This window comes from Lontra canadensis, unplaced genomic scaffold, assembly GCF_010015895.1.
Source record: "Lontra canadensis isolate GAN:19392208 unplaced genomic scaffold, GSC_riverotter_1.0 scaffold4, whole genome shotgun sequence".
Taxonomy (NCBI): Eukaryota; Metazoa; Chordata; class Mammalia; order Carnivora; family Mustelidae; genus Lontra; species Lontra canadensis.
In genome coordinates, this window is record NW_022630998.1 from 58892 (window position 1) to 84916 (window position 26025).

General features: G+C 36.6%; 1 protein-coding gene across 1 annotated transcript in view; it reads left to right on the forward strand.

The window, feature by feature from the left end:
• SRFBP1 (serum response factor binding protein 1) overlaps positions 1 to 26025 on the forward strand; it is a 69261-nt gene that overhangs the window by 38906 nt on the left and 4330 nt on the right. The window contains exons 4-6 of the mRNA XM_032844204.1: positions 6667 to 6738; positions 22718 to 22799; positions 23900 to 24608. Of these exons, the coding sequence (XP_032700095.1) occupies positions 6667 to 6738; positions 22718 to 22799; positions 23900 to 24608 (863 nt within the window). The remainder of the gene's footprint in view (positions 1 to 6666; positions 6739 to 22717; positions 22800 to 23899; positions 24609 to 26025) is intronic.

Here is a 26025-nt window from a genome sequence, read left to right on the forward strand (position 1 = left end):
TTGTTGGAACTGTTTGTGGTTCAAGCCTCTCAGTACCATTTGTCTTTTAGAGTTCTTTCCTTTTTACATAAATTAAGGCTTTTTGGAGTTTTATCCACAAACCTTCCAATTTTACTTGCTTTTGGAACTCTTGCAGGGAACCATTCATTTATAACAAAAATAATAGATGCATTCAGGTAAGATAGCACAGCTGGAAATCCTATGAACTATCCATCATCCCAAGTATTCTTTGAAAATTGTGAATTACTTCATGTTTAAAAAAAAAAAAAAAAAAGTCCATTCCCAGTATCCCTAGTGGACCTTAATGAATCTTGGTATAGCAGCTAGCTTTCATAATCCATTTGCAGGGTAATTTATTCTTAAAATATGACTAAACTTGTACAGCCAAATTATAACCCATTGTTTAGTTTTTCACTCAATCCAAGAAAAATGAAAATGTTTTTTAAAACTTCTTCCTTTGAAAGTATATTAGATATCCTGAGTCAGAATGTATATAAATCTAGAATGTAGAGAAGTAAAAGACAGTTTGTGAATTCTGAAAGTTTAGCATGAACTTCCCAAGTGGACTCCACAGTGGACTCTTAGAAGGATTCAAAAGGCTGTGGGTTAAATTTCCTCTTGCCTCCTGAAGGGAATACTAACATGTGAGGTGCTTTCGATCCACTTGTGACAATACATCAGAAGGAGTCTTATTCTGAAAGCAGTACCTGATCCCTTATGAGTAAACATACAGGGAAGGAGGAATAACTTCATAATATACTGTTTATTGCCGTTTTTGCATTGTCTAAAAAGACACTTGATTTATTAACTTCTCAGTGTCTACTTATGTTAGCACTAAACAAAAATTCTAGGTTTGGTATAGCATTCCTAGCTATTCAGTTTTGCTACTTAAATACTATTTAAAAGTATTGTACGAACTAAACTTAGGAGATAGCATCCCCTGTGCTGTCATGTGCTTATATTTAAAACAAAGGCAATAAACAACCTAGTTCCAAAATACCCAAGAATGAGTGTTGTCATAAGGAATGTTTAAGTCATCATCTGCATCTAAATCTTACTTTGATAATTTAAGGTAAATATTTGACTCTGGGCATTATTTATGGTACAGAGTGTCCAAATAACATGGAATAATGAATAATATGAAGATTGGTAGGAGATAGAAAGTATGTTAGCTTCTGAGTGCTGCTGTAACAAATTATCATAAATTTAATGGTTTAAAAAACAACAAGGATATAGTATCTTGGAGTTCTAGCAGTCAAAAGCCTTAAAATCAGAGTGTCATCAGGCTTGTATACCTTCTGGAGAGTCTCGAGGAGAATCAGTCTCCTGCCATCTTCAGCTTTTAGAGGCCACTGGGATTCCTTTGCTCATGGCCCCTTCTTCCATCTTCAAGTCCGCCAGGGTAGCATTTTCAGGTTTCAGTCTCCTGCTCTTGCTCATTTCCTTTCTCCCTCCCCCACCGACACCCCGTTCTCTTTATCTAACTCCTATTCTCTGCTGCTCTCCCATGAAGACCCTTGGTTACTTTAGGATCATCTGGATAATCCAGGATAATACATACATCTTAAAATCCTTAATTTAGTTAAATCTGCAAGGTCCCTTTGGCCCTGTAAGGTAGCACACTCACAGGCTCTGGGAATTGGGATATGGACATATTTGGAAAGCCATTCAACCTAGAACATAATGTGCAAATAATAGTTACTTATGTTGAAAAGTAGAGGTTATTATAATCCTAATTTGTGTTGCTGGTTATACTGCCAAAGTAAGAATGTAAACAGATGCTTTTCCCTTCTTGGTTTTTTTTGTTGTTTTTTTTTTAAGATTTTATTTATTTATTTATTTGACAGAGAGAGAGATCACAAGTAGGCAGGGGGGGAGGGGAGCAGGCTCCCCGCCGAGCAGAGAGCCCGATGCGGGAATCGATCCCAGGACCCTGAGATCATGACCTGAGTTGAAGGCAGTGGCTTAACCCACTGAGCCACCCAGGCATCCCTGCTTTTCCCTTCTGAGAATATGTTCTCTGCTTAGTAGCCATTTTTCAGAGGTATTATATTCCTTAAAGGCTCCTTTAGTTTTGATTGTGTGGATAATTTAAGTTTATTGTCTACTGTGTGTCTGGGGTTTTTGAGTTTTTTCCGAACAGATGAGATAGAGAGCAAGTACTCTGGCACTTGAGTAATAAACCACTCTTTATCTCCGGCCCAAGAGTTTTATGTCTTCTGCTTGCATCCTTACTTACTTACTTACAGTAAGTAAGCCACATGTCAGGCTTACTTACTAATTTTCAAACCCTTCACAGATCTTGACAGTGCCTCTTGCTTGTAATTTACCCAAGAAATGCCCAGCCTTTTTTAGTGGCACTCATGTTTCTTTAAATATTCTCAGCCTCATTCAATTCAGATCAATTTCAGTTTCCCTCTTAAGCACATTCTGTATTTTGAACCTTTATAACATTTTCCCAATGGTATTTCTGAAGGACCATGTAAGTTGCTAGAATTAGGTGCTGGGGTTGCTTAGTGCCTCACACTTGTTAAAACACACCTATTTTTTGTGTTTTGAAAGGTATAATAAGTAAGCTTCTATAAATCGTTCCTACCTACTTTAAAACTAGAAGGTTCTTATACTTAGAAGATTCTGACCATGTGCAGTGCACATGACATTGTGAACCATGAGAGTTTAACTTTTGTGTCAGTTTTTACATCAATGCTTTAAATATGGTGGAAATCTTTTGGATTATATCAAAGTGGCAATAAAATAGATTATGATTCAGTAGATCATTAATTAGATCGGTTATTAATTAATCATTAATTAATTAGGTCAGTCTTACCACCAACTAACAATAGGACCTTGGACAAATCACATGATTTAATTGAGTCTTCCTTTCCATTTGATAAATGAAGAATAAAGATAATTTAGGTTCCTTTTAGTTGACTATTCATTTATTTTTGTTTCCTTATTTATATACTTGTCTCAAAAATAAAAACCACTTTCAATGTGTCCGATAGATTGTGAAATGCAGTGTTGCCTTATTAATTTTCAGAAACCCTGAAATTTCTGTTTATATTTTTCCTTTCCCAAGAGTTGTTTTTGTTGTTTTGTTTTAAAAATTCTGGGTAGATAAGCCTTTTTGTCCGTTGGTTTTCTTTAACTCCTGCTTTTTCATTGGGATCAGGGAATGTTGTTTTTAGCATTTTACTTGATGAACTTACTAATACCTACTTTGACTTAATATACGATAAATTTTTTAATGTTCAAAATAAATATAAGACAGATAAAATGTTCAAAATAAATCTGTAAGATAGGTACAGCTTATTAATTATGTTAAGATTTTCTAATGCTTTCCCCCCTATTTTCAGCTGAACTGTTGTATAAAAGTCTTCTGTTAATAGTATGTTTCCACTTTTCCATATCTTGGAAATCTCCTGTGTCTCATTTCATTTTTTTCTTTAATTATTCTTCATCTGATACATGATCTCAACTCCTGCTTTCTTACTGTTCCTATTTGCCTCATATATCTTGGTGAATTCCTTTATTTTTAGCCTTTTTGAATCGCTGTATTTTTTGTGTATCTCATATATATAGTGTAGACTTAAGTTTTGCTTTTAGATCAATCTGGAGGTCTTTTTCTAGTATCAACTTCCCCAGTATCTTGTTTCTCTGTGCAAGTTTGTAATGCAGTGAGTGCTAGGTTGAATTTGGTGTTAGTTTCTCATCTTGGAGATACTTTGAAGTTTATTGTATACTCTATCCCCTAATAATGATGAAGGCATGGTTCACAGAGTCCTTGTTGAGTTTATTCTTTTGGAGGGAGTATGCGGATTGGTTGAAATTTAAGCAGCATTATCTTCTGTACATATTAATTTCATATTTGCAATAACATTTAACTGATTTACTCTTAGAATTATTTTTTTTTTACTTACAGAGTAGAAAAAGATACTTATAGCCAGCCAACAACAACAACAAAAAAATGGATTTTAAAGATTTTTTTCTTCATTTATTTATTTGACAGACAGAGATCACAAGTAGGCAGAGAGGCAGGCAGAGAGGTGGCGGTGGGGCCAGGAGGGGGGTGAGCAGGCTCCCCGCTGAGCAGAGAACCCAATGCGGGACTTGATCCCAGGACCCTGGGAACGTGACCTGAGCCGAAGGCAGAGGCTTTAACCCACTGAGCCACCCAGGTGCCCCCAAATTTGGATATTTTTAATTATAAATAGTTTTAGTGACTTTAAACTGACAGGGAGGCCATCTTTCAAATTAGCTCATTAGTTCCTAAAGAGATATTACACACACACACACACACTTAAGAGTCTATTATTTTCATGCCCTTTATATAGATTTGTTTTACATACACATTTTTTCCCAGTTGTATTCCTGTATACAAAATATTCTGTATTATCAGAAACTGTGCTTTCTGATCTTTCTGACATTGGACCGTTAATATCAGTATTTCTTTTTTTTTTTTTAGATATTTTATTTATTTATTTATTTATTTATTTATTTGACAGAGAGATCACAAGTAGGCAGAGAGGCAGGCAGAGAGAGGGGGAAGCGGGGTCTCTACTGAACAGAGAGCCCGTCGCAGGGCTCGATCCCAGGACCCTGAGATCATGACCTGGGCCGAAGGCAGAGGCTTAACCCACTGAGCCACCCAGGTGCCCCTCATTCAGTTCATTTTCTAAAAGCATAGTATAGCTCTTTACTACAGAACATGTGGTAATTTTTCAGGAGTTATACAAATCAGCATATACAAGGATAGTTACTCCATTCTTATTTATAAAAAGATTTAAAAAATCAGAAAGCATAATAATGTCCAATAATAGGTTGGTTAAATAAATAAGGACAGCTATGTAAGAGAATAAAAAGAAAATGGATAGATATTGCTCTGTCATTAAATGATAAAACTAGTTTCCAAAATGCTATGGTCCTGGTGTTTTTTTGTTGTTTTTTTAAGATGCATTTGTTTATTTGAGAAGGAGAGAGAGAGAGCGAGTACGGCTACAGTATGTGAGTGGGAAGAGGGACAGAGGTAGAAAGAGAGGAGACTCCCCACTGAGAGGGAGCCCCAGGCAGGGCTTGATCTCATGACCCGTTATCAGGGACTGAGCCAAAACCAAGAGTTGGAGGCTCAACCAACTGAGCCACCCAGGTGCCCTGATCCTATTTTTGTTTAAAATATAATTTGGGGTCACCTTGGTGACACAGTCGGTTAAGCCTCCAGCCCTTGGTTTTGGCTCAGGTTGTGATCCCAGTGTTGTGAATTCGAGCCCTGTGGTGAGCTTCATGCTCAGTGTGGAGTCTGCTTCATACTCTCTCTCCTTTTTTCTCTGTCTCTGTCTCTCTCTCTCTCTCTAAGTAAATCTTAAAACTATATATAATTTAAATAATTTTCACGGAATAGTTTCTGTATTTTTTTTTTTTACCGTATCACACATTTATCTAACTTACTGTCACTCAGTGTTATTTTAAAACCAACTATCTGATTTTATTTACCTTTCTTCCAAATAGTATTTTGAAAAAAATACACAAATGTTTATTGTAGTTTTTCATGCATGGTAGCATAACTTGATAACTGTTAAGAGAAATTTCATTTTTGTGGGATCTAAAGCTCTCATTCTTTAGTGAACTATATTATCAAACAATTCTCTTAAAGAAGCATATAGAAGGGTGTATAATGAAATTACAACCATGTAAACACTGTTAGTAATCTTACTTATTTTTCTCTGCTTTTCTGGTTTTAATTTTCTAAAATAAATTTGGATTAATTCCTTGCACAATGTAAAAGTCTTTTGTAGGTTAGATTATTTAATCATTAATTAAAAGTATGCATTTCTCGGGGTGCCTGGGTGGCTCAGTGGGTTAAAGCGTCTGCCTTCGGCTCAGGTCATGATCCCAGGGTCCTGGGATCAAGCCCTGCATCAGGCTCTCTGCTTAGCGGGGTGCCTGCTTCCTCTCTCTCTCTCTGCCTGCCTCTCTGCCTACTTGTGATCTCTGTCTGTCAAAAAAAAATAAAAATAAAAGTATGCATTTCTCTATAAATCTTTACATTTCTCTATAAAATGATATAATTGCTAATGTCTTGAAATGTCATTAAAATAAAGTAATAATTTCTTTGAAATGTAGAAGTCTTAAATTAATATTTTGAGTAATATTAATCTTATTTCCATTAAAGAACTGTTACTAAGCTGGAAATTTTATGGCGCATGAAATTTGCTGGCTTCCATGGAATCTGAGTGTACTTGTCCTAGGAGGATTAGCTCTTGAATTCATTTTGCTGTGGTTTTTCATAGTATGGTAATTTCATACTATGTGATTGAAGTTGTTCTCATCTAAAATTAAGAACTTATTTAATATCAGATTTCATAAAAGCAAAACATGGCAAGTATTAAAATAATGAATGATGCATTAAATACTGAATGGTGCATTAAAATTAGACTCATAACTGGGTGCCTGGGTGGCTCAGTTGGTTAAGCATCCTACTCTTGATTCCGGTTGAGGTCATGATCCTCAGGGTCGTGAGATAGAGCCCCACTTAGGGCTCCATGCTGGGCATGAAACCTGATTAAGATTTTCTCTTACCTCTCGCTCTGCTCCTCCCCCACAAAAATAAATAGGTAACTAAGATTAAACTCATAACTAAAATCCCCCCCCCTTTTTTTTTTTTTACAGGAATTGAAACCTGATGTAGTAACTAAATCTGCGCTCAGTGATGATATCAGCTTTGAAAAAATCTGCAAAAAGGTATGTCTGCAGTGGATTGTCTTTCTTTTAAAAAAAAGTTACTGCTTTATATGGTTGACCAACTTTTTCTTTTCTTTTCTTTTCTTTTTTTTTTTTTTTAGATTTTTATTTATTTATTTTACAGAGATCACAAGTAGTCAGAGAGGCAGGCAGAGAGAGAGAAGGGGGGAAGCAGGCTCCCTGCTGAGCAGAGAGCCCGATGCGGGGCTCTATCCCAGGACCCTGAGATCATGACCTGAGCCGAAGGCAGAGGCTTAACCACTGAGCCACCCAGGTGCCCCTGACCAACTTTTTCTTATCACCTTTTTCCTTGAAGAAAAAAACTTAACAACCCAGTTACTATTAGAATATGATGATTTTCCCCACTTCAGCTCTGTTATTGCCGTCAAAAAAATATTTTTATGGTAATTTATGAATTTTGCTTTGCTTAGGATAGCACACCAACACACCATAAATGTATGTTGAACTTAATGTGGCCTTTGTGTGTTAGTAACAATTCATTAATTTTAATAATCATAGGAAAGAATATTTTTATTTTTTCCAAGTAATTTTTATGACTATTTCATCTAATCTCTGTATTTAGTACTTGTGAAAGATTATTTTTACCCTCTTTTTACAAATGAAGGAACTATAGGTCAGAAAGAATGAAGTGAGCTCAGTAAAGGTGTACCAAGTGGCAGTTGGGACTTTTACCCAGTTCTCCTGCTCCTACTATTTCGCCTTTTTCATTTCTGCCTGCTTTGCTAATAATGTCTACATAGGACAGTTCCAGCTTAAGAGCTGATTTTGGATTAATGGATGTTTCTGTGTTGCTTCTCTGTTTTCGCATTCATTGGCATTTGCTCTAATGTATATTATTTCATGTTTCCTGCATTTATGTCCACTTTGCTCTTTTTTCTAGTTTCTTAATGTGGAATCTTCAGTTACTGATTTTAGAGATTGCTTCTTTTCTAACAAGCATTTAGTGTTACAAAGTTGCTTTACGTAAGCACTCCTTTAGCTGTACCCTTAAATTTGATAGGTTGTATTCTGATTTTCTTTGAGTTCACAGTATTTTAAATTTCCCTTGAAACTTTGTATTTCACCATGGTGTAGTTAGATGTATGTCGTTTAATTTCTGAACAGTTAAGGGGTCTTCTAGGTATGTTTTCATGACTGTTTCCTTTGTGATCCATGAGCAGACTTTTTCTGATTTTTATTTGACCACAATGGCTTATATTGGTGACTATTTCATATGCATTTGAAAACAGTATATGTTTTCTCTTGGCATCAGTGTCCTAAAAATATCAAATAGGTCTCTTAGTTTTTGGTGTTGTTCAGGTGATTTGTGTCTTTACTGATTTTCTGCCTATTTATTTTATTGATTATCCAGAGCCTTATGTTAGAATATCCAACTATAGATGTCAGTTTGCCTATTTCTGCCCTGAGAAAAGAATGCTCTGATTCTTTGTTTTTATAGACTAGCACTGACTTTTCTGCAAGTGATATAAGACATGTTAGATTTTAAAACATTTTAAGAAAGCCAGAATATGAAAGGTTTTTATTTGCTTGAGAGGAGGGAGAACTTGTTGGTGCCATTGTCCTGATGAGAAAAGCTACACTAAATCCCTGAACATGATTTTACAACAGTTTATTTTGTACTAAAATAATTCTACAGTAAATATTCTTATTTCATGGGATTTTTTTCATAAAGAGAGGAAAAACTAAACTAAAACTAAACTGTGGTTTGGTCTGTATCTCAGACAAAATAATGACATGTTAAATATAGTAGTAATGGAATAAAAATGTTATAGAATTTTTTTTTTCTCTTGAGAGTTAAAAAAAAAATCAGGGGCGCGTGGGTGGCTCAGTGGGTTAAAGCCTCTGCTTTCAGCTCAGGTCATGATCTCAGGGTCCTGGGCTCGAGCCCCGCATTGGGCTCTCTGCTCACCAGGGAACCTACTTCCCCCTCTCTCTCTACCTGTCTCTCTGCCTACTTGTGATCTCTTCCTGTCAAAACAAATAAATAAATTTTTTTTTTAAAAATCAGTTTTCCAGAATAAATTTTTTGAGCTTTCTAAAGGTTGCTAATTTTTTTTTTAAGATTTTATTTATTTATTTGGAAGCGAGAGATCACAAATAGAGAGGCAGACAGAGAGAGAGAGAGAGAGGGAAGCAGGCTCTCTGCTGAGCAGAGAGCCTGATATGGGACTCGATTCCAGGACCCCGAGATCATGACCTGAGCCGAAGGCAGCAGCTTAACCCACTGAGCCACCCAGGCGCCCCTAAAGGTTGCTAAATTTTAAAAGTATTCATTAATGTTTAATTTATGGTTCAAGTAAAAAGCATCTTCTCTGCCAGATTGTTTTAGTGTATGCGTAATATTTATAAAATCAGTTTTTTAGGGTATCTTCTTCCATTTACAACCCTTCCTTCAACTTTCCAGTGTGTGGAATGTCATTTATCCAAAAAAAAATGGGCAACAAACATCTATATTAGCTTATCATTGTTATTTTATATTAGTAAATTCATTTGCATTAGACAGGATTTGTAGTCATGAAAATTTTTTTAATTAATTTATTTTAGAGAAACAATGCTCTGGTGCCTGAGCAGGGCTTGAGAGGCAGTGAGGGGTGGAGAAGAGGGACAAGCAGACTCCCTGCTAAGCACAGAGCCTAGAGGGCTAGATCTCATAACCCTGCCATCTGAGCTGAAATCCAGTTGGACACTTAACTGACTTAACTGACACTTAATGACACCTAACCCTGCAATCTGAGCTGAAATCCAGTTGGACACTTAACTGGCTTCAAGCCACCGAAGCCCCCCTGTAGTGGTGAAATTTTTAATATTAATTCAGATAAAAAGTTTAGGATCTTGGAGCACCTTGGTAGCTCATCCAGTTACTCAGCTGCCTTGGGCTCAGGTCATGAACCCAGGGTTCTGGGATCCAGCCCCATGTTGGGCTCCTTGCTCAGCAGGGAGCCTGCTTCTCCCTCTGCCTCTCCCCCTCTCTCTCCCCATGCTCATGCTCTCTCACATCCTGGTGTGCTCTTGCTCTCGGAAAATAAATAAATAAAAATCTTTTTTAAAAAAAAGGAAGTTTAGGGGCACCTGGGTGGCTCAGTGGGTTAAAGCCTCTGCCTTCGGCTCAGGTCATGATAGCAGGGTCCTGGGATCGAGCCCCGCTTCGGACTCTCTGCTCAGCGGGGAGCCTGCTTCCTCCTCTCTCTCTCTGCCTGCCTCTCTGCCTACTTGTAATCTCTGTCTGTCAAATAAAATAAATAAAATCTTTAAAAAAAAAAAAAAGGAAGTTTAGGATCTCACTGTCAAGGGTCAAGTGAAACCTGGTTACATTTCTGCTGTTTATACCTTCCTCTAAACAAAAGCAAGGAAGGAAGGGAAGCTGGAGAGGGAAGAAGGAGAAACAGTTCTGTTTCATCCATGTTCTTGATGGAACCCTGGAGGAATTTAAAGCCAAAGGAAACTGCCCTGCTTAAAAAATCATTTCAGATTCCTCCCAAGCTATTTGATTTCACCTATTTTGTTAGTGTTTTATTTCATTTGGGATATTCTCCCATTGGATTCAGGTTCTTCTGTTTGAAAACCTGTTAATAAATTAAACCTCTAAAAAATGATGTAGGCAACAGTGTTGTTGTGGAGAAAGGATTGATTGCTCTTCAGTGTGTCATAGGAAGTGAGCTCAGTGAAAGATAACCTCATAGGAATGAAGCCTGTTACATAGAGCTCTGTACATTTGAGCTGTTGATCAGATCAGAGCAGAGCAAACTAATTTATGTGATATACAGCTTTCACAGTTCTTCCATTCACATTCTTATCTCAGTTGATCTTAAAACAGTGATCTCACGTAGAAAGCATTCATTGCACATATGTGCACACAATGTGTGTGTGTGTGTGTAGTAATAGTAAAGTCTTCATTTTTCAAATGCAGAAAAGGGGTAGAAAGGTTAAGTAGGCAGCTAATATGTATGTGATGAAAGTTGAAAGCTAGAGAGTGGAAGAATGAGAATGTTGACATTTCCAGACAGCTGGGGCCAGGATTTCACAAACTTCGCAATTCAAAACATGTGTTGCACATGAAGCAATCAACTAGGCGGTGTGGACAATAACAAAGGGAATAGGAAACTCAGTATTTTCCAGAGGAATATATAATCTAGTAGGGAGTATAAGACAGGTATATTAAACAACTGCTGGATAAGGGGAAGCAAATTAATACTTGTGAACATCTGTTAACAGTTGCTGACTCAGTTAGGTGCTTTATATATCTTAGCTTTCTCAGAGAAGATGATAACTCCATTTAACGAAAGGACATATTGGCCCCGATAGGTCAAAAATATACTTACAGACAGTCATTAGCAGATAATAGATCCAAGGTCTAAGCCCTGGTCTCAGCCTACAAAACAAAGGTTTAGGAGAAAAGGCTCCAGTGGGTCCCTAATTTGTAAGACTCCATTTTAGAATCCTGGTGTCCCAGGGATTATAAGAGCCCAACCAATGCAAAAAGGTCTCCTGTTGCCTTCAGTGTGGACTCTAAGCCATAGGTTGCCAGAGTTCTTCTAATCCAGCTGAATGGACTGTTTCTTATTACCTGCCTACTTATTTTTAGTAAATGGACACATATATCTTTAGGTGAAAGTAGAATTGAAATTAAGTATAAATATTAAGAATACTGCTCCCAGCTTTCTGCCTCTACCAGTTCACTCTGAGTCAGGATGTTGTAGGCAGCTTTTCACAGGAAGGAACACTGCATGTCAGAGAACTTTTTCATTTTTAGACTGTTGTTTGTATTCACATGTACATTCTCAAGATTCTTTTCAGAATTGAACACCCAATGCTTGTGTTCATAAAAAATACCCGTATACCAAAATAAAATTTTTCCATAAAAAGATGAGGTGTTTTCCTCTTTTTTACCTAATTTATTTGAAATGGAAGAAACTGGAGGTGTGTGAAAACCACAATTTCCTGAGAATTGTCCATGGCAAATGTTGTGTCAGTGTTAAATAAGGAAATATGTGGTTCCCTCATACCCTCTAATATGAAGACTTTTTTCATGCAGGTGTAAAAAGTGTTCATAGAGAATGCTTAGCCTTTAGTCAGTTTTTGTGAATTTCAGGTATATGACTGTATTCAGATTTCTGTAAACCTCTGTAACATTTTTCATCTTTCTTTTTTTTTTTTTAGATTTTATATATTTATTTGACACACAGAGAGAGATCACAAGTAGGCAGAGAGGCAGGCAGAGAGAAAGGGGGAAGCAGGCTCCCTGCTGAGCAGAGAGCCTGATCTGGGGCTCAATCCCAGGACCCTGAGATCATGACCCGAGCCGAAGACAGAGGCTTTAACCCACTGAGCCACCCAGGTGCCCCCATTTTTCATCTTTCCAGTGAAGTTTATCACATTCTGTCTTGGATGAATTCATTGTTCATTTGTCAACCTTTTAAATTAGAGCAAGATTGTGAGCCTCAAAAGATGATGTTCGTGTCCTTATGTGAAGACCGTGTGTGTCCTTATGTGTAAGACCATTTATTTAGGCATGTTTGTATAAGTATAAACATCAGTGAATACAAAATGGGGAAAAGTGAGTGAGGCAGGAAGGTGGGCAGTAGTGAAATAAGGAGGAGTAAAGAATTTGAAAGGTCTCTTGACAGGTTCTGCTCTGCTTACTCTTGTGTGTTCTTACCCTCTGCCCAAAGACTTAAACTGTAGACACAGCAGACAGCTACCGAAACCCAAAGCACAGCCAAAGCTTCAGACCTCCTCCCACTTACTTTACAAGGCTCTCTTTTATGCTTATATTTCATTTCTCTCCAAAGAGATTTGAGAGGGGGGCTTGGAGATGAGTCACAGAATGAGAGAAAGTTATCTCAAATAATTTAGAAGAAAACTGCTTGAGAAAGACTGAATTCAGAAACCTGTCATTTGTCACTTCTGTTCCCAGATGGCTAGGTAATCTGGAAATAAGACTGTTAGTCTAATTATTAGATAAAATCGGTGGTCTGTATTCCCCTTTACCTCTTGTTAAAATTTGAAGTAAAAAAAATGCATTGAATGATTTCAAATTGCTTTGTCAAGAATAAAATCAAGCAAGTTGAAAATACTATATTTGACATTGTTTACTTAGGAGAAATAAGGGTTATTTAAATGATTGTTGTTGTTTATAAAACATGATATTTTAAACTAAAACTTCCATTAAATCAAACATTTTAAGAAATACATGTGTACTTTTTTTTGGTCTTTGAAGAATGAAAACTGAAATCCTTAGTATTTGTAAAGCATGCCATTAACAGTTTTTCCATTTGCAGCTTTTCCCCATTAGAATATTTTTTCTAGTCCACAAATCATAAGTTACTCAGATTTGCAAATTAGTAACTGACCATCAAGAACAGATAAAAATTAACTTAAAAAACTAGCAATTAAGCATCAAACATAAGTTTGAAGGACTAGATGTATCTTAAGAAGATCTGTACAATGCATTCTGTTTGCAAAGATTGCTGGTTAGCAAAGGCAAGAGGCTTAAATTTCTAGGAGTTTCTGCATTCAAATTAGTGTTGCTTTGCCATTAGCTGCCTGACTTCAAGACAAGCAGTTCACCTACTGTTTCTGGCTCTTGGCTTTTTTTTTTTTTTTTTTTTTTTTTTCCCCGTTTCTCTAATAAACTCTTGAAGATCAAACATTCTGGTAATGTATTTTTGACCCCCTTCAAAGGCCTTATTGTAGCAGATGTAAAAATAACAGGGCTTTATCCTTTCCGTGTTCAGTTTCATTTTGCCAAAAAAATTGTTTTGTGCGCCCTCACATACTCAAGTTTTATGGCATTTATTTGCCGTATTATCTGTTGATGTTTAAGTTTTCTTAAAAGACTATGACATTTTTTCATGTTTCAGTATAACAAGAATAGTTTTTCTCTAAGACTTTGGTGATGGTGTTGAGTAGCCAACTTTAACAAAATTTCCAGTTTATAAAAATTAGAAGCAATAAGGACATGCATGTTTTCGCAAATATAATGCTACAAAGTAGGTTTGTCACATAACTGTAAGACCACATTATTGTTAAATAGATTGCCAGCTGAATGAATGATAATTTGAGAAGCTCTTTCTTTGCTTTTTGGCCCTAACGATGCTGATATATTAATATTAAGTATTTTGGTAAAAATTTTTGTATTTTCTGTTTCTAGTTTTATTGAAATATTGACATATAACAAACATTGTGTGAGTTTAAGTTATTATACAACTTTATGGATTGATACACATATATATTATGAAAAATTATCATAATCTTAATTATCACATCGATCACCATATGTATAATTACAATTTTTTGTGGTGATTGCCTTTGAGATGTACTGTCTTAGATGCTTTCAAGTATTTAATGAAGTATTGCTGTCTATAATCACCAGACTGAATGTTAGATCTCTAGAATTTACTCATCTTTTAACTGAAAATTTGTACCCTTTGACCAAAATCTTTGTATTTCCTCCACTACCACCTCAAGTCTCTGGCAACCACCATTCTGCTCTTGCCTCTGTGAGTTTGGTTTTTTTAGATTCCACGTATAAGTCATACTATGCAGTATTTGTCTTTCTCTCTCTGTTTCTTTCACTCATAGTAATGCCTACCAGATTCATCCATGTTGAGGATGGAAGGATTTTTTTCTTTCTCGTGGCTAAATAATATTCTTTTACACAAAAGTATATGTGTATACACCATGTTTTCTTTTTGCATTTCATCTGTCAGTGGGCTCTTGGTTGTTTCTGGGTCTTGGCTATCATGAATAATACTGCAGGGAGCGTGGTATCTCTTTGAGATAGTGATTTCATTTGCTTCAGGTATATACCTGGAAGTGAGATTGCTAGATCATATGGTAGCTGTAGTTATAATTTGTTGAGGAACCTCATCTTTTTTCCCTAGTGTCTGTACTTGTCTGCATTCTCACCAGCAGTGCTGCAGGGCTCCCTTTTCTCCACATACTCGTCAACACTTGTTAGTTCTTGTTTGAGAGTAACCATTTTAACAAGTGTAAATAGTGTCTCACTGTGGTTTTGATTTACATTTCCCTAGTGATTAGTAATGTTGCACTTCTTTTCATGTATCTTTTGGCCATTTCTTCTTTTGAAAAATACCTGCTCAAGACCGCCATCCATTTTTAATCAGATTTTATATTTTTTTGTAGTAGATAATAAATGGTAACTTTATTAATTATAAGAAAGAGAATAAGTCTCTTCTACATAGTCACCATTGATATTTTATATTTATTTTGTTTTATTTATTTGCTGTTGACTTGTATGAGTTCCTTCCATATTGTGGATATTAGCCCCTTATCTGAGATATGGTTTCCAACTATTTTCTCTGATTCTATAGATTGCCTTTTCACTTTGTTGTTGTTTCTTTTGTTGTGCAATAAAGTTGTAGTTTGATGTAGCCTCACTTCTTTACTTTTGTTTTTGTTGCTTGTGCTGTCGGTGTCACATCCAAAAAAACATTCCCAAGACCAGTGTCAGGGAATTTTCTTCCCTAAGTGTTCTAGGAGTTTTCTCTCACATTTAAGTTTTTTAGTCCAGTTCAAGTTGATTTCTCTGAGTCGTGTAAGATGTGGATCTAGTTTCATTCTTTGACATACCAGTATCCAGTTTTTCCAATACCATTTATTGAAAAGACTCTCTTTTCCCCTTCGAGGATTCTTGGCCCTCTTGTCAAATAGGAGTTTACTGTATATGCATTTGTTTATTCCTGGGCTCTCAGTTCTATTCCATTACTGTGTATGTCTGTTTTAATGTCAGTGCCATACTATTTTTATTACTATAGCTTTATACTATCATTTGAAATTAGGAAGTGTAATGCCTCCAGCTTTGTTCCTTCTCAGGATTGGTGTGGCTATTTGGAGTCTTTTGTAGTTCCATACAAATGTGAGGAATGTTTTTTTATATGTGTGAAAAATGCCATTGTGATTTTGATAGGGATAACTTTGAATTTATAGATAACTTTGGGTACTATGGATATTTTAACTATATCAGTTTTTCCAATCCATAATCATGAGATACCTTTTTGATTTTTTGTGCCCTCTTCGATTTCTGTCATTAAAGTATTACAGTTTTCAATGTACAGATCTCTCTCTTTGTTGTATTTATCCCTAAGCATTTTATTGGTTTTGATGATACTGCTTCTCCATCTCCCTCTGTCTCTCCCTACCATTCTTGTTCTTGCTCACTCTGTTCTCTCTCTCTCTCTCTCAAATAAATAAATAAATAATCTTTAAAAAAAAAAAAAAAAGGCTTTGTTGGGGGAGGGGAAGTACTCTTAGCAATAAAACACTTTGAACAGAATAATATTTTTATTTACTGATGACATTTACTGCTTTTTTTCTTTAAAAAAAACACACACAAATTGCATTTAATTACAGAAGTAAAGCTGGGGTTTATATAATTCCTGATATTAAATTATTAGTAATTGTACCTGATTAGCTTAATTGTATATATCTGTATACCTTGTAAATTCAGACCTTTTATGTTCTTTGAACTCGGTACTGTTACATATGGATGCATAAGCTCTATACCGCACACTCCCATTGTGATGGCACCCCTGGTGTTATGCAATGCAACAACCTTTTTTTTTTTTTTTTAAGATTTTATTTATTTGACAGATAGAGATCACAAGTAGGCAGAGAGGCAGGCAGAGAGAGAGGAGGAAGCAGGCTCCCTGCTGAGCAGAGAGCCCGATGTGGGGCTCGATCCCAGGACCCTGGGACCATGACCTGAGCCGAAGGCAGAGGGTTTAACCCACTGAGCCACCCAGGCACCCTGCAATGACCTTTTTTTAAAAATCAATCTTAACTTCTTGTTAACCTGCTATTCTCTTCAAGTAAGTCCTCCATGAAGGTTGCAGTATGAAAGCACAGTCATAAGGGAAGGCATACAACATCCAAGGATAATGATGTCTTCATTTCTTAGAGTAATAACATAATTTTAGAATTATAAATCCTATTCTAGGGCTTTTTTTTAAAAAATAGAATTTATTGAAGTCAGATCCCTGAGTCACAGTTACTCTGGGATATCTTCCAGGGCATTGCTAAGTAAACTTGATGATAAAATGATTCTTAACAAAATAGTTTTTACTTAGAATCAGCACTAAACATGCAAGTATTATCAATGGTCTTCTAAACCTTGTTACATCTAGGATGATGGGATGTAATTAGTTCTGGAAAAAAGAATACACAGTTCATCAGAGCTTTTAATATGTTGTCGAAGAAGGGGCTCCTGGATGGCTCAGTTGGTTCGGCGACTGCCTTCAGCTCAGGTAATGATCCTGGAGTCCCGGGATCAAGTCCTGCACCAGGCTCCCAGCTCCATGGGGAGTCTGCTCCTCCCTCTGACCTCCCCTCTCATGCTGTCTCTCTCTCTCTCAAATAAATAAAGAAAATCCTTTAAAAAAATTAAAAAAAAAAAGTTGTCAAAGCAGAGGTTTGGAACAATAGTAGCTATGTTTTCAAACAATTTTTTATGAACACAGTCAAAAAATTTAGGATTCCCATAACTTCTTATCCAAAAGATGTGAAATCAGCTCGTGATTAGAACAGTTGTTTTCTAGTTTATCTGTTTTACAAATGCAGTTGTTCATATATTGGGGATTGTCTCTGAAGTGAGTTATCAGTAGCTACAAGGTGGAAATACAGTCAGTGAAAGAAGCAGTTACGGAGTAACAGCGGCTGCTGGAGGGTCTTCTTTTCCCTTGTAAGGTGGGGGGTGGGCAAGCTCTTGGGGCTTGTATATTTCTCAGAACTAATTGGTATTGTTGTCATTGTTGTTACATTTAAGTCTACTGATAAGTAAGTCCTGGCAATTAAAACATTCTGCTTTTTCACTGAATATCAAATTTTCTCTACTAAGCCAAAATCTCAAATTGTGTCACCATTTAGGAAAAACAGTTAATGCTTTAAGACTATAACTTGTTGCTTTGATATGGCAACAAAAGTCTGTTGTGATAGTGTTTTGTTTTATTTCTTTTTTCTTCTTAAGATTTTATTTATTTATTTAGAGAGCACATCTGAGGAAGGGTAGGGGCAGAGGGAGTGGGAGAGAGAATCTCAAGCAGACTTCATGTGAAGCACAGAACCTGACAAGGGACTCAGTCTCATAACCCCATACCATGACCTGAGCCAAAACCAAGAGTTGGAGGCTCAACTGACTGAGCCACCCAGGTGCCCCTGGTTTTTTTGTTTGTTTGTTTTTTGTGTTTTGTGTTTTTTTGAGGGTTTTTTAAAATTTCTTTTCACTGTTCCAGAATTCATTGTGCACCACACCCAGTGCTCCATGCAATATGTACCCTCCTTAATACCCACCACCAGGCTCACCCAGCCTCCCACTCCCCTACCCTCCAAGACCCTGATTGTTTCTCAGAGCCCAAAGTCTCTCATGGTTCATCTCCCCCTCCAGTTTCCCCCAACTCCCTTCTCCTCTTCAGCTCCCCATGTGTTTGTTTTAAATTTAACTTTAGAACATCATGAACCTGCCAGAAATTTACTTTGTAATTTTTCCTAATTTTTTAGTCTACCCCGACCAAGGATTCTATTTGCATATTATTAGAGCAGGTGTCACACTTTTTCTGTAAAGTAATTCTGTATATAATAAGTATTTTAGGCTTTGCAGGCCATATATTCTCTGTCACCTCTACTCAACTCTGCTGTGTGACATAGTAGAGTTGTAGACAGTATGTAAATGGATGAATTTTGCTGTTTCCTTGAAACCTTATTTTAAAAAACAGGCAGCAGGTGAGAACTGGCCCATTAGCCAGTTTGTGAACCACCAGTTTTGAGAAGTATTTCTACAAGACTTTTTTGTGAAAATGACAGTTCTCCATTAGTACTTCCTGACTTTGAACTTCAGGTGGTTTTCAGGGGATTTACCCCACACATTAATATGTCAGTATTAGTATATTTTAAGTATTAGCTATTGACTTCCTATGATGGTTTATAAGAATTTAGATCTCTTTCCTCTTCCAGACCTTCTATCATATATGTACCTTTCTTATCCCTTCCATCCTCCTAAGGCACTTGGGTCAAATTTAGATTAGATGAGCATTTAGTGATTTTGTCATTTTGACTGAGTCATGTCGTGAGTGATGATTATTTTTCCTTTTCTGCACAATATTTGTTTCCTATAGTTTATTTTTCCTTGGTAGTTTCCTGTCTTCTCTCTCGTGTAATACCAAACTTCTCTTCAGTTACTGAAATCTCTCAAGATGTTTAACACACCATGGATGCTTGGGTGGCTCAGTTGGTTAAGGGTCTGACTTCAGCTCAGGTCATGATCTCAGGGTCCTGGGATCAAGCCCCACATTGGGGCTCTCTGCTCAGGGAAGAGCCCACTTTTCCCTCTCTCTTTGCCCCTCACCCCACTCGTGCACGTGTGTGCTCTCTCTCTCAAATAAATAAAATCTTGGGGCACCTGGGTGGCTCAGTGGCTTAAAGCCTCTGCCTTCAGCTCAGGTCATGATCCCAGGGTCCTGGATGGAGCCCCGTATCAGGCTCTCTGCTCAGCAGGGAGCCTGCTTCCCTTCCTCTCTCCCTGCCTGCCTCTCTGCCTACCTGTGATCTCTGTCAAATAAATAAAATCTTTAAAAATAATAATAAAATAAAATCTTAAAAAAAAAGAAAAGTTGTTTAATACACCAGGTATTCTAAATCTCCTTGTCATCATCCTGAGAATGCCTTCTGCCTGCATCTCCCATTTCTTATATCCCATACATTCCTTGTCCTTTGTATCCTTCTTTACTTTATGGAGCTAGTACCTTCTAAAGAGAAGGGCTCAACAGATGTAAGCTTTTTTAAACCTTGCATGTCGGGAAGTATTTTTTATTCTTCTCTAATTTAGGAATCATTTTCCTACAGAATTTTTATTCAATTATCTTTGACCTCCAATTTTGATTCCTGATTTTATTTATTTATTTATTTTTAATAAATTTTTTCTCTCTCTGGAAGCATGTAGACTCTAGTATTCTGATGTGATTCTCAATTTTCTTTCTTTCTTTTTTTTTTTTAATAAGATTTTACTTATTTATTTGACAGAGAGAAAGGTCACAAGTAGGCAGAGAGACAGGCAGGGGTGGGGGGGGGTGGGGAGCAGGCTCCCCGCTGAGCAGAGAGCCCGATGCCAGCTTGATCACAGGACCCTGGGATCATGACCTGAGCCGAAGGCTGAGGTTTAACCCACTGAGCCACCCAGGCGCTCCTGATCCTTGATTTTCATTATCATGTTGGCCTTTCCAGCATGAAAAGTAATGTCCCTCTCAGGGGTTCTGTGTTACAGCTTTTAACATACACCCTATAAAACAAAATCGTACATATTTGACTTATACATTCAGCAGCCCATCTTGTTACTAAGTGACTCAGGATACCAGCACTAGGTTTTCTTCCCATATTCTCTCATGTATCTCCAAGGGAGATAAAATAGGTTAAGAAGTCCCGTATTGGACTTCAGGAAACCCCGCAAGGTATTGAAGAAGCAAAGGCTTATCATAACCCTGTGCATAATGAATAGTCTCCAGATGGCCTACGTTTCTTGGACAAGATTGAACAGAGGCAATATCTAAGAGCCTAATTGGGGTTCCTGGGTGGCTTAGTGGGTCAGATGTATTCCTTGGGCTCAGGTCATGATCTCAGGGTCCTGGGATTGAGCACTGCATCGGTCTCTCTGCTCATTGGGGAGCGTGCTTCCTCCTCTCTGCTGCCTCTCTGCCTACTTGTGATCTCTCTCTATGTTAAATAAATAAATAAAACCTTTAAAAAAAAATATCTAAGAGCCTAAGAAAATCAGAGTTTATAGTTACCCTAAGGCTGCTCTAGCAAAGTACCGCAAACCTAGGTGCTTTAAAACAACAAAATGTATTCTGTCATGTTTCAGGAGGCTAGAAATCTGAAATCAAGATGACAGTAGGACTAAGATCCTCGAAAGTTTCTAGGGAAGAACCCTTCCTTGCTTCTTCCAACTTGTGGTGAACCATGGCCTTTGGCAAGATAACTGCAGTCTCTGCCTCAGCCTTCTTCCCTCCCTGTGCCTGTATCCAAGTGTCCCCCTGATGAGGACATCGGTCATATTAGACGGATGACCACACTAATCCAGCATATCTGCCTTTTCATTATCTCTGCAAAGACCCTGTTTCCATGTAAGGTTACATTCTGAGTTTGTAGTTGGACATAAATTTTAGAGGGATACTCTTCAATGTACAAGGTAATTAGACCACAGATATAATTTAAAGAAGTTATTCTCTGAGTAACATTGCCTAGATAAGCCCTCCAAACACAGTAAACTTCAGACAACTATCATCTTGCATTTACTAATGTCCTCATACCTTTGTATTACTAGGAGGGAAAAAAGTTTTATAGTGGGCTATTAACAGTGAAGAGAAGTTTAAAATAAAGACACTTAAAGCTGACAACTCTATTTTGACACACACTGACATGTATTCATTTGTTTTATGGGATATTTATTGAATGCAGATTGTTAACCATTTATTGTTCCAAGCCCTAGGTCTATAGGAATGAGGAAAACAGAGCCCCTGCCTCATAGATGGGAAAGTATCTGTGCTGGCATGCAATGTTAAGTGATAAGTAGATAAAGAATTATGGGAAGTGTTGTTCAGATACCATGTGAGCAGATATGTGAATAATAAGAGATGATTGATCATGTATATATTGGGGAGTACAGTGTAGCAGGAAAAGAAGAGCTTACTGTGAAATAGCCTAAGCATCAGAAAGCAATAAAGCTTAAAGAAGAATAGAGAATGGCATATTTTGATCTGGCTACCTTTTTAAAAACTCATTGTGATGCTCTATGGAAAATTAGGAGTGGCCAAGTTTGAATGTAATACATAGGTGCTGTGGATAAGACATGTTTAGTGAATTGGTCAAAAGTGCTAAGAGTAGAAGTGGTAAGAAATGACTGGTCCTGAACATAGTTTTGCATTTAGATCCACAAGATTTATTAAAGGACTGATTGTGAGCCATGAAGGAGGAGAAATGTGATAGAAGAATTCTTAAAAGTTTTAGTCCTCAGCAACCAACAAATGTGAAATTACACATAGTAATCAAGGAAAGACTAAAGAAGTAAGTTTGAGAGGATATCAGAGCATTCTCGGGGTGCCTGGTGAGTGGCTCAGTGATTTAAGCATCCAACTCTTGATCTCAGCTCAGGTCTCCATCTCTGGGTCATGGGTTAAAGTCCCTTGTTGGGCTCCACACTGGGCATGAAGCCTACTAAAAAAAAAAATTCGTTTTTAGTATGTCAAGTAGGAGGTTCATAAACGAGCCTTGAGCTCAAATTAGAGTAGCGATTAGAAATTTAGAAGTTGTCCGCCCACAGAAGATATTTAAAGAAATTATCCCAAATCAAGAATTTTCTGTATTCATAAATATATTAAATACATAGTCAGTCCCAATTCAGTCATCATCAAATATTTATGAAATGTTCGCTCTTAGCCAAGCGGTGGTAGAAGGTTCTGAAAATACAGTAGAGATACTAGACTTTCAAAATACAAATATTTAACACCAGATAATTTACATCTCTATTAACTGGAATTTCGAACATTATAATAGTTACCAATTATATCACCCAGCTGATCACTCTCATGTTTTTTGATTCATATTAATTTAGTCTTTTTAACTAGATAATTTAACCTCTTTGAAAACACGAGCTATATTGCATTTTTTTATATATCTCACAGGACACCTTCCAGAGTTCTGGAAAGATACTAAGTCCCCGAAGAATATTTGTCGGTTGATTACATGACAAATTCATTTATTTCAGGGGCAGTTGTATTTTGCATTATGAGTTTTCTTTTTCTTTATCATAGATTATACAAGTGACTTATCTAATGAGAATAGTATCAAAGTCCTGTTTCCTAACTCTCATTTTTAAAAGTTATGATACATTTTCTTTTATTCCTTAATAGCACTCTTTTGTTTTTATTCCCATGTTTGTTGTTTCAATTTGCAGCCTGATTCTACTGCAGCTGAAAGAGCAGTTGCCAGACTAGCAATGCATCCTCTTCTGAAGAAAAAAATAGATGTGCTAAAAGGTATGTATTAAATGACTTTTAAGCCATGTACTTAAATGTGCTTATGTATATGACTTTGAATACATGGCTATTAAATGTATTAAATGACTTTTAAGCCATGTACTTAAATGCGCTTGTGTATATGACCATGAATATATGACCATGAATACACGGCTATTCTTTTATTTCTTTGGGAGTTTTTATGTTTGTTTTGAGAACCTTTTATAAATACCTCCTTCAAATATTTTTAAATGTGGGAAGGTGCCTAAAAATATGGAAGTTATCTGAAGTCTAATTAAATCTGTGTTCTTTCCTAAGTTCTAATATCTGAATACATTTATATTATATATAACATATTTGTGATAATATTGAATATAATTGATTTGCTAAATATTGATGTAATGTATGTATTGCTTTTGATATTGCCACTTAGTCACGTAATTTTCATGTGTGAAAATAATCTGTGTTGAAAGAATTAAATTTTTACTGTCACAGATTACAATATATTTTTATGTCTGAAAACATAGTTTAATGCACCATAATCATATCTATACGTTATTGCTAAAGAAATTAAAGTTGCCATTTAATTTTATTTATTTGTATTCAAGTGAAGGTTTTTTTTTTATATGTGTCCATTTTTCTTTCCCTTTTTTTTTTTAAGACTTTTATTTATTTATTTGACAGACAGAGATCACAAGTAGGCAGAGAGGCAGGCGGAGAGAGAGAGGGGGAAGCAGGCTCCCTGCCTGGCAGAGTGCCCAATGTGGGACTCGATCCCAGGACCATGGGATCATGACCTGAGCTGAAGGCAGAGGCTTTAACCCACTGAGCCACCCAGGTGCCCCTCAAGTGACGTTTTTACTATTTTTCATAGCTCCAAGGCCTGAAAGGATGGTTAATTTTAAGAGTTTTAAATGAATACTTCTGAGCATTTCTTCTAAGTTCGGTTTTTGAAATCAGTAATGTTCTTTTGTGAGTTCAGACCTGTGATATATATTTAGTCTAATTGCAGTTATCCTTTTAAGTGTTTGCAAATAATTTAATAAATACTGTACTGAAGTGGTGATGTTTTGTATTATTTGTTTTAGTGATGAAACAAATCATGTGCTTTTCTGTTGTAGCTGCTGTCAAAGCCTTTAAAGATGCAAGACAAAATGTTACTGAAGTTAAATCATCAGAGACTGCTTTAGAAGAAAATCATTCCAAGGACACTTTGTGTTCAAATGATGATGCCAGTAAGTTACAGCATGAAGGAACTATTATCAGTGAGCAGAAAGAGAAAGAAGCCAAAATATTGGCAAAGAAGCCAATAAATTCAAAAGAAAAAAGAACCAGGATGGAACATGGACCCACTGCTGTAGACATTCCAAATTCTCCATCAAAGGCTTCTGAAAGGTCTGGTATAGTTTCTTCTGAGCCCCGGAAGATACCTGCTGACCCAAAAATGAAAACCTCAAGTAAAACCAAAAAAGGGAAAGAGTCCAGTAGCTCCCTTGATGATAACAGTGATGGAGAAGAATTACAAGAAGAAGAAAAGGAGTATTTTGATGATAGCACAGAGGAAAGGTTTTACAAACAGTCCTCCATGTCTGAGGATAGTGACAGTGGTGATGACTTCTTCATTGGGAAAGTCAGACGGACACGAAAGAAGGAAAGTAGTTGCCATTCTTCAGTTAAGGAACAAAAGCCTCCACAAAAAGTGTTACCTGAGGAAGATATACTCGAAACCCATCAGAGTATAAGAAATGACATAAACAAGCCAAGTACAGAATCAAGGAAGTTTGAGTCTGTGTTTTTCCATTCTTTATCGGGATCTAAAAATTCTAGAAGGTAAGAGTTGTTTTTTTCTATCCTGAAATAATTGTTTGTTTTTAAACTTTTTTTTGAAGATAAGAAATATCTGCACATCCTAGCAATAGCAGAAGAGAATCTCTCCCATATGTACATGTAGTTTATACAACACATCCTGTGTTTAGACTTGGTCCTTTCAAACTTTATACTCGGATAGTATATGCAAATACACATATAGCGGTGCCACATCAGTCCTGTAGTTAAATAATTTGTCTAGCAAATTTCAGTTTATCCCTCTGATTGTCAATTTTTTCAAACTTTGAGTTTGCTTTTGGTGAAAACCTTTTGAAAACATATCATATCTTACTCTTTAAACAAAACTTTCTGAAAAAATGGTGGTTCTTTTTTTTTTTTCCTTTTCTTGATAACTGATGGCCATTATTGTAAACATCAGTCATTTCCTTGTGCATTGCTGTTTCAGTATATACTGAATACATATATTCAGTATATACAGTATATATACAATATATCCAGTATATTCAGTATATACTGTATATAAACAGTATATACAGTTTGCTCTAACCGCAAGTTTCTCCAGACTCCTTTATATCCAGTAATGTTGCTGTCTCTGTCCCTGCTGTTAACCACCACCTTTTTTTTTTTTTTTTTAAAGATTTTATTTATTTATTTGTCAGAGAGAGAGTACGTGCACAAGCAGGCAGAGGCGGAAAGAGAAGCAGGCTCCTCACTGGGCAAGGAGCCCAATACAGGACTCGATCCTAGAACCCTGGGATCATGACCTGAGCTGAAGGCAGCGGCTCAACTGACTGAGCCAATCAGGCGTCCCTAACCACCACCTTTCTCAGCTCTTCTGTTAAAAACCAATAGGTTTCATTTCATTTGTAGCTCTAATCTGGGAGGGAATATTTTCACATTTTAGGATAAATATCATGGTTAGCTAATTTCTTCAGTAATAGCTACCTTCTTCAGAAAACTTTATTCTATTTATGTGTAAGTCAGGGATAATTTTTGATAGAATAGAAACACATGATGTATACATTTTCCAAAGAAGAGTATGGAAAAGACACAAACCATATCTGAAACCTTAAAATTAATTTAAAAAAATTTTATATCTCCCAAACATGCTTCAGAAGGCTCCATTTTTTTTTCCTCACTTGAGAATAACACACCATTTTGCTTTCCATCTCCCACAAAATGAATTTGTGTAATATGTGACTCATTCCTCCTTTAAGAAGACTTTTGAAATTCTTTGTCTGGATAGTCCTCAAGAGTATACACAAGTAACCAAGATAGGATATTTTATGACCAGAAGTCCCTGTAAGGGCAGTGAGAAGGAAAGTCCCATGTGTCTGCGGTGTTGTTGGGGGTCTCACAAACTTTGATACAATTAAAACGTCGGGTTTTATCATTTTTTTATTGCTTGCTGGTGGGATGA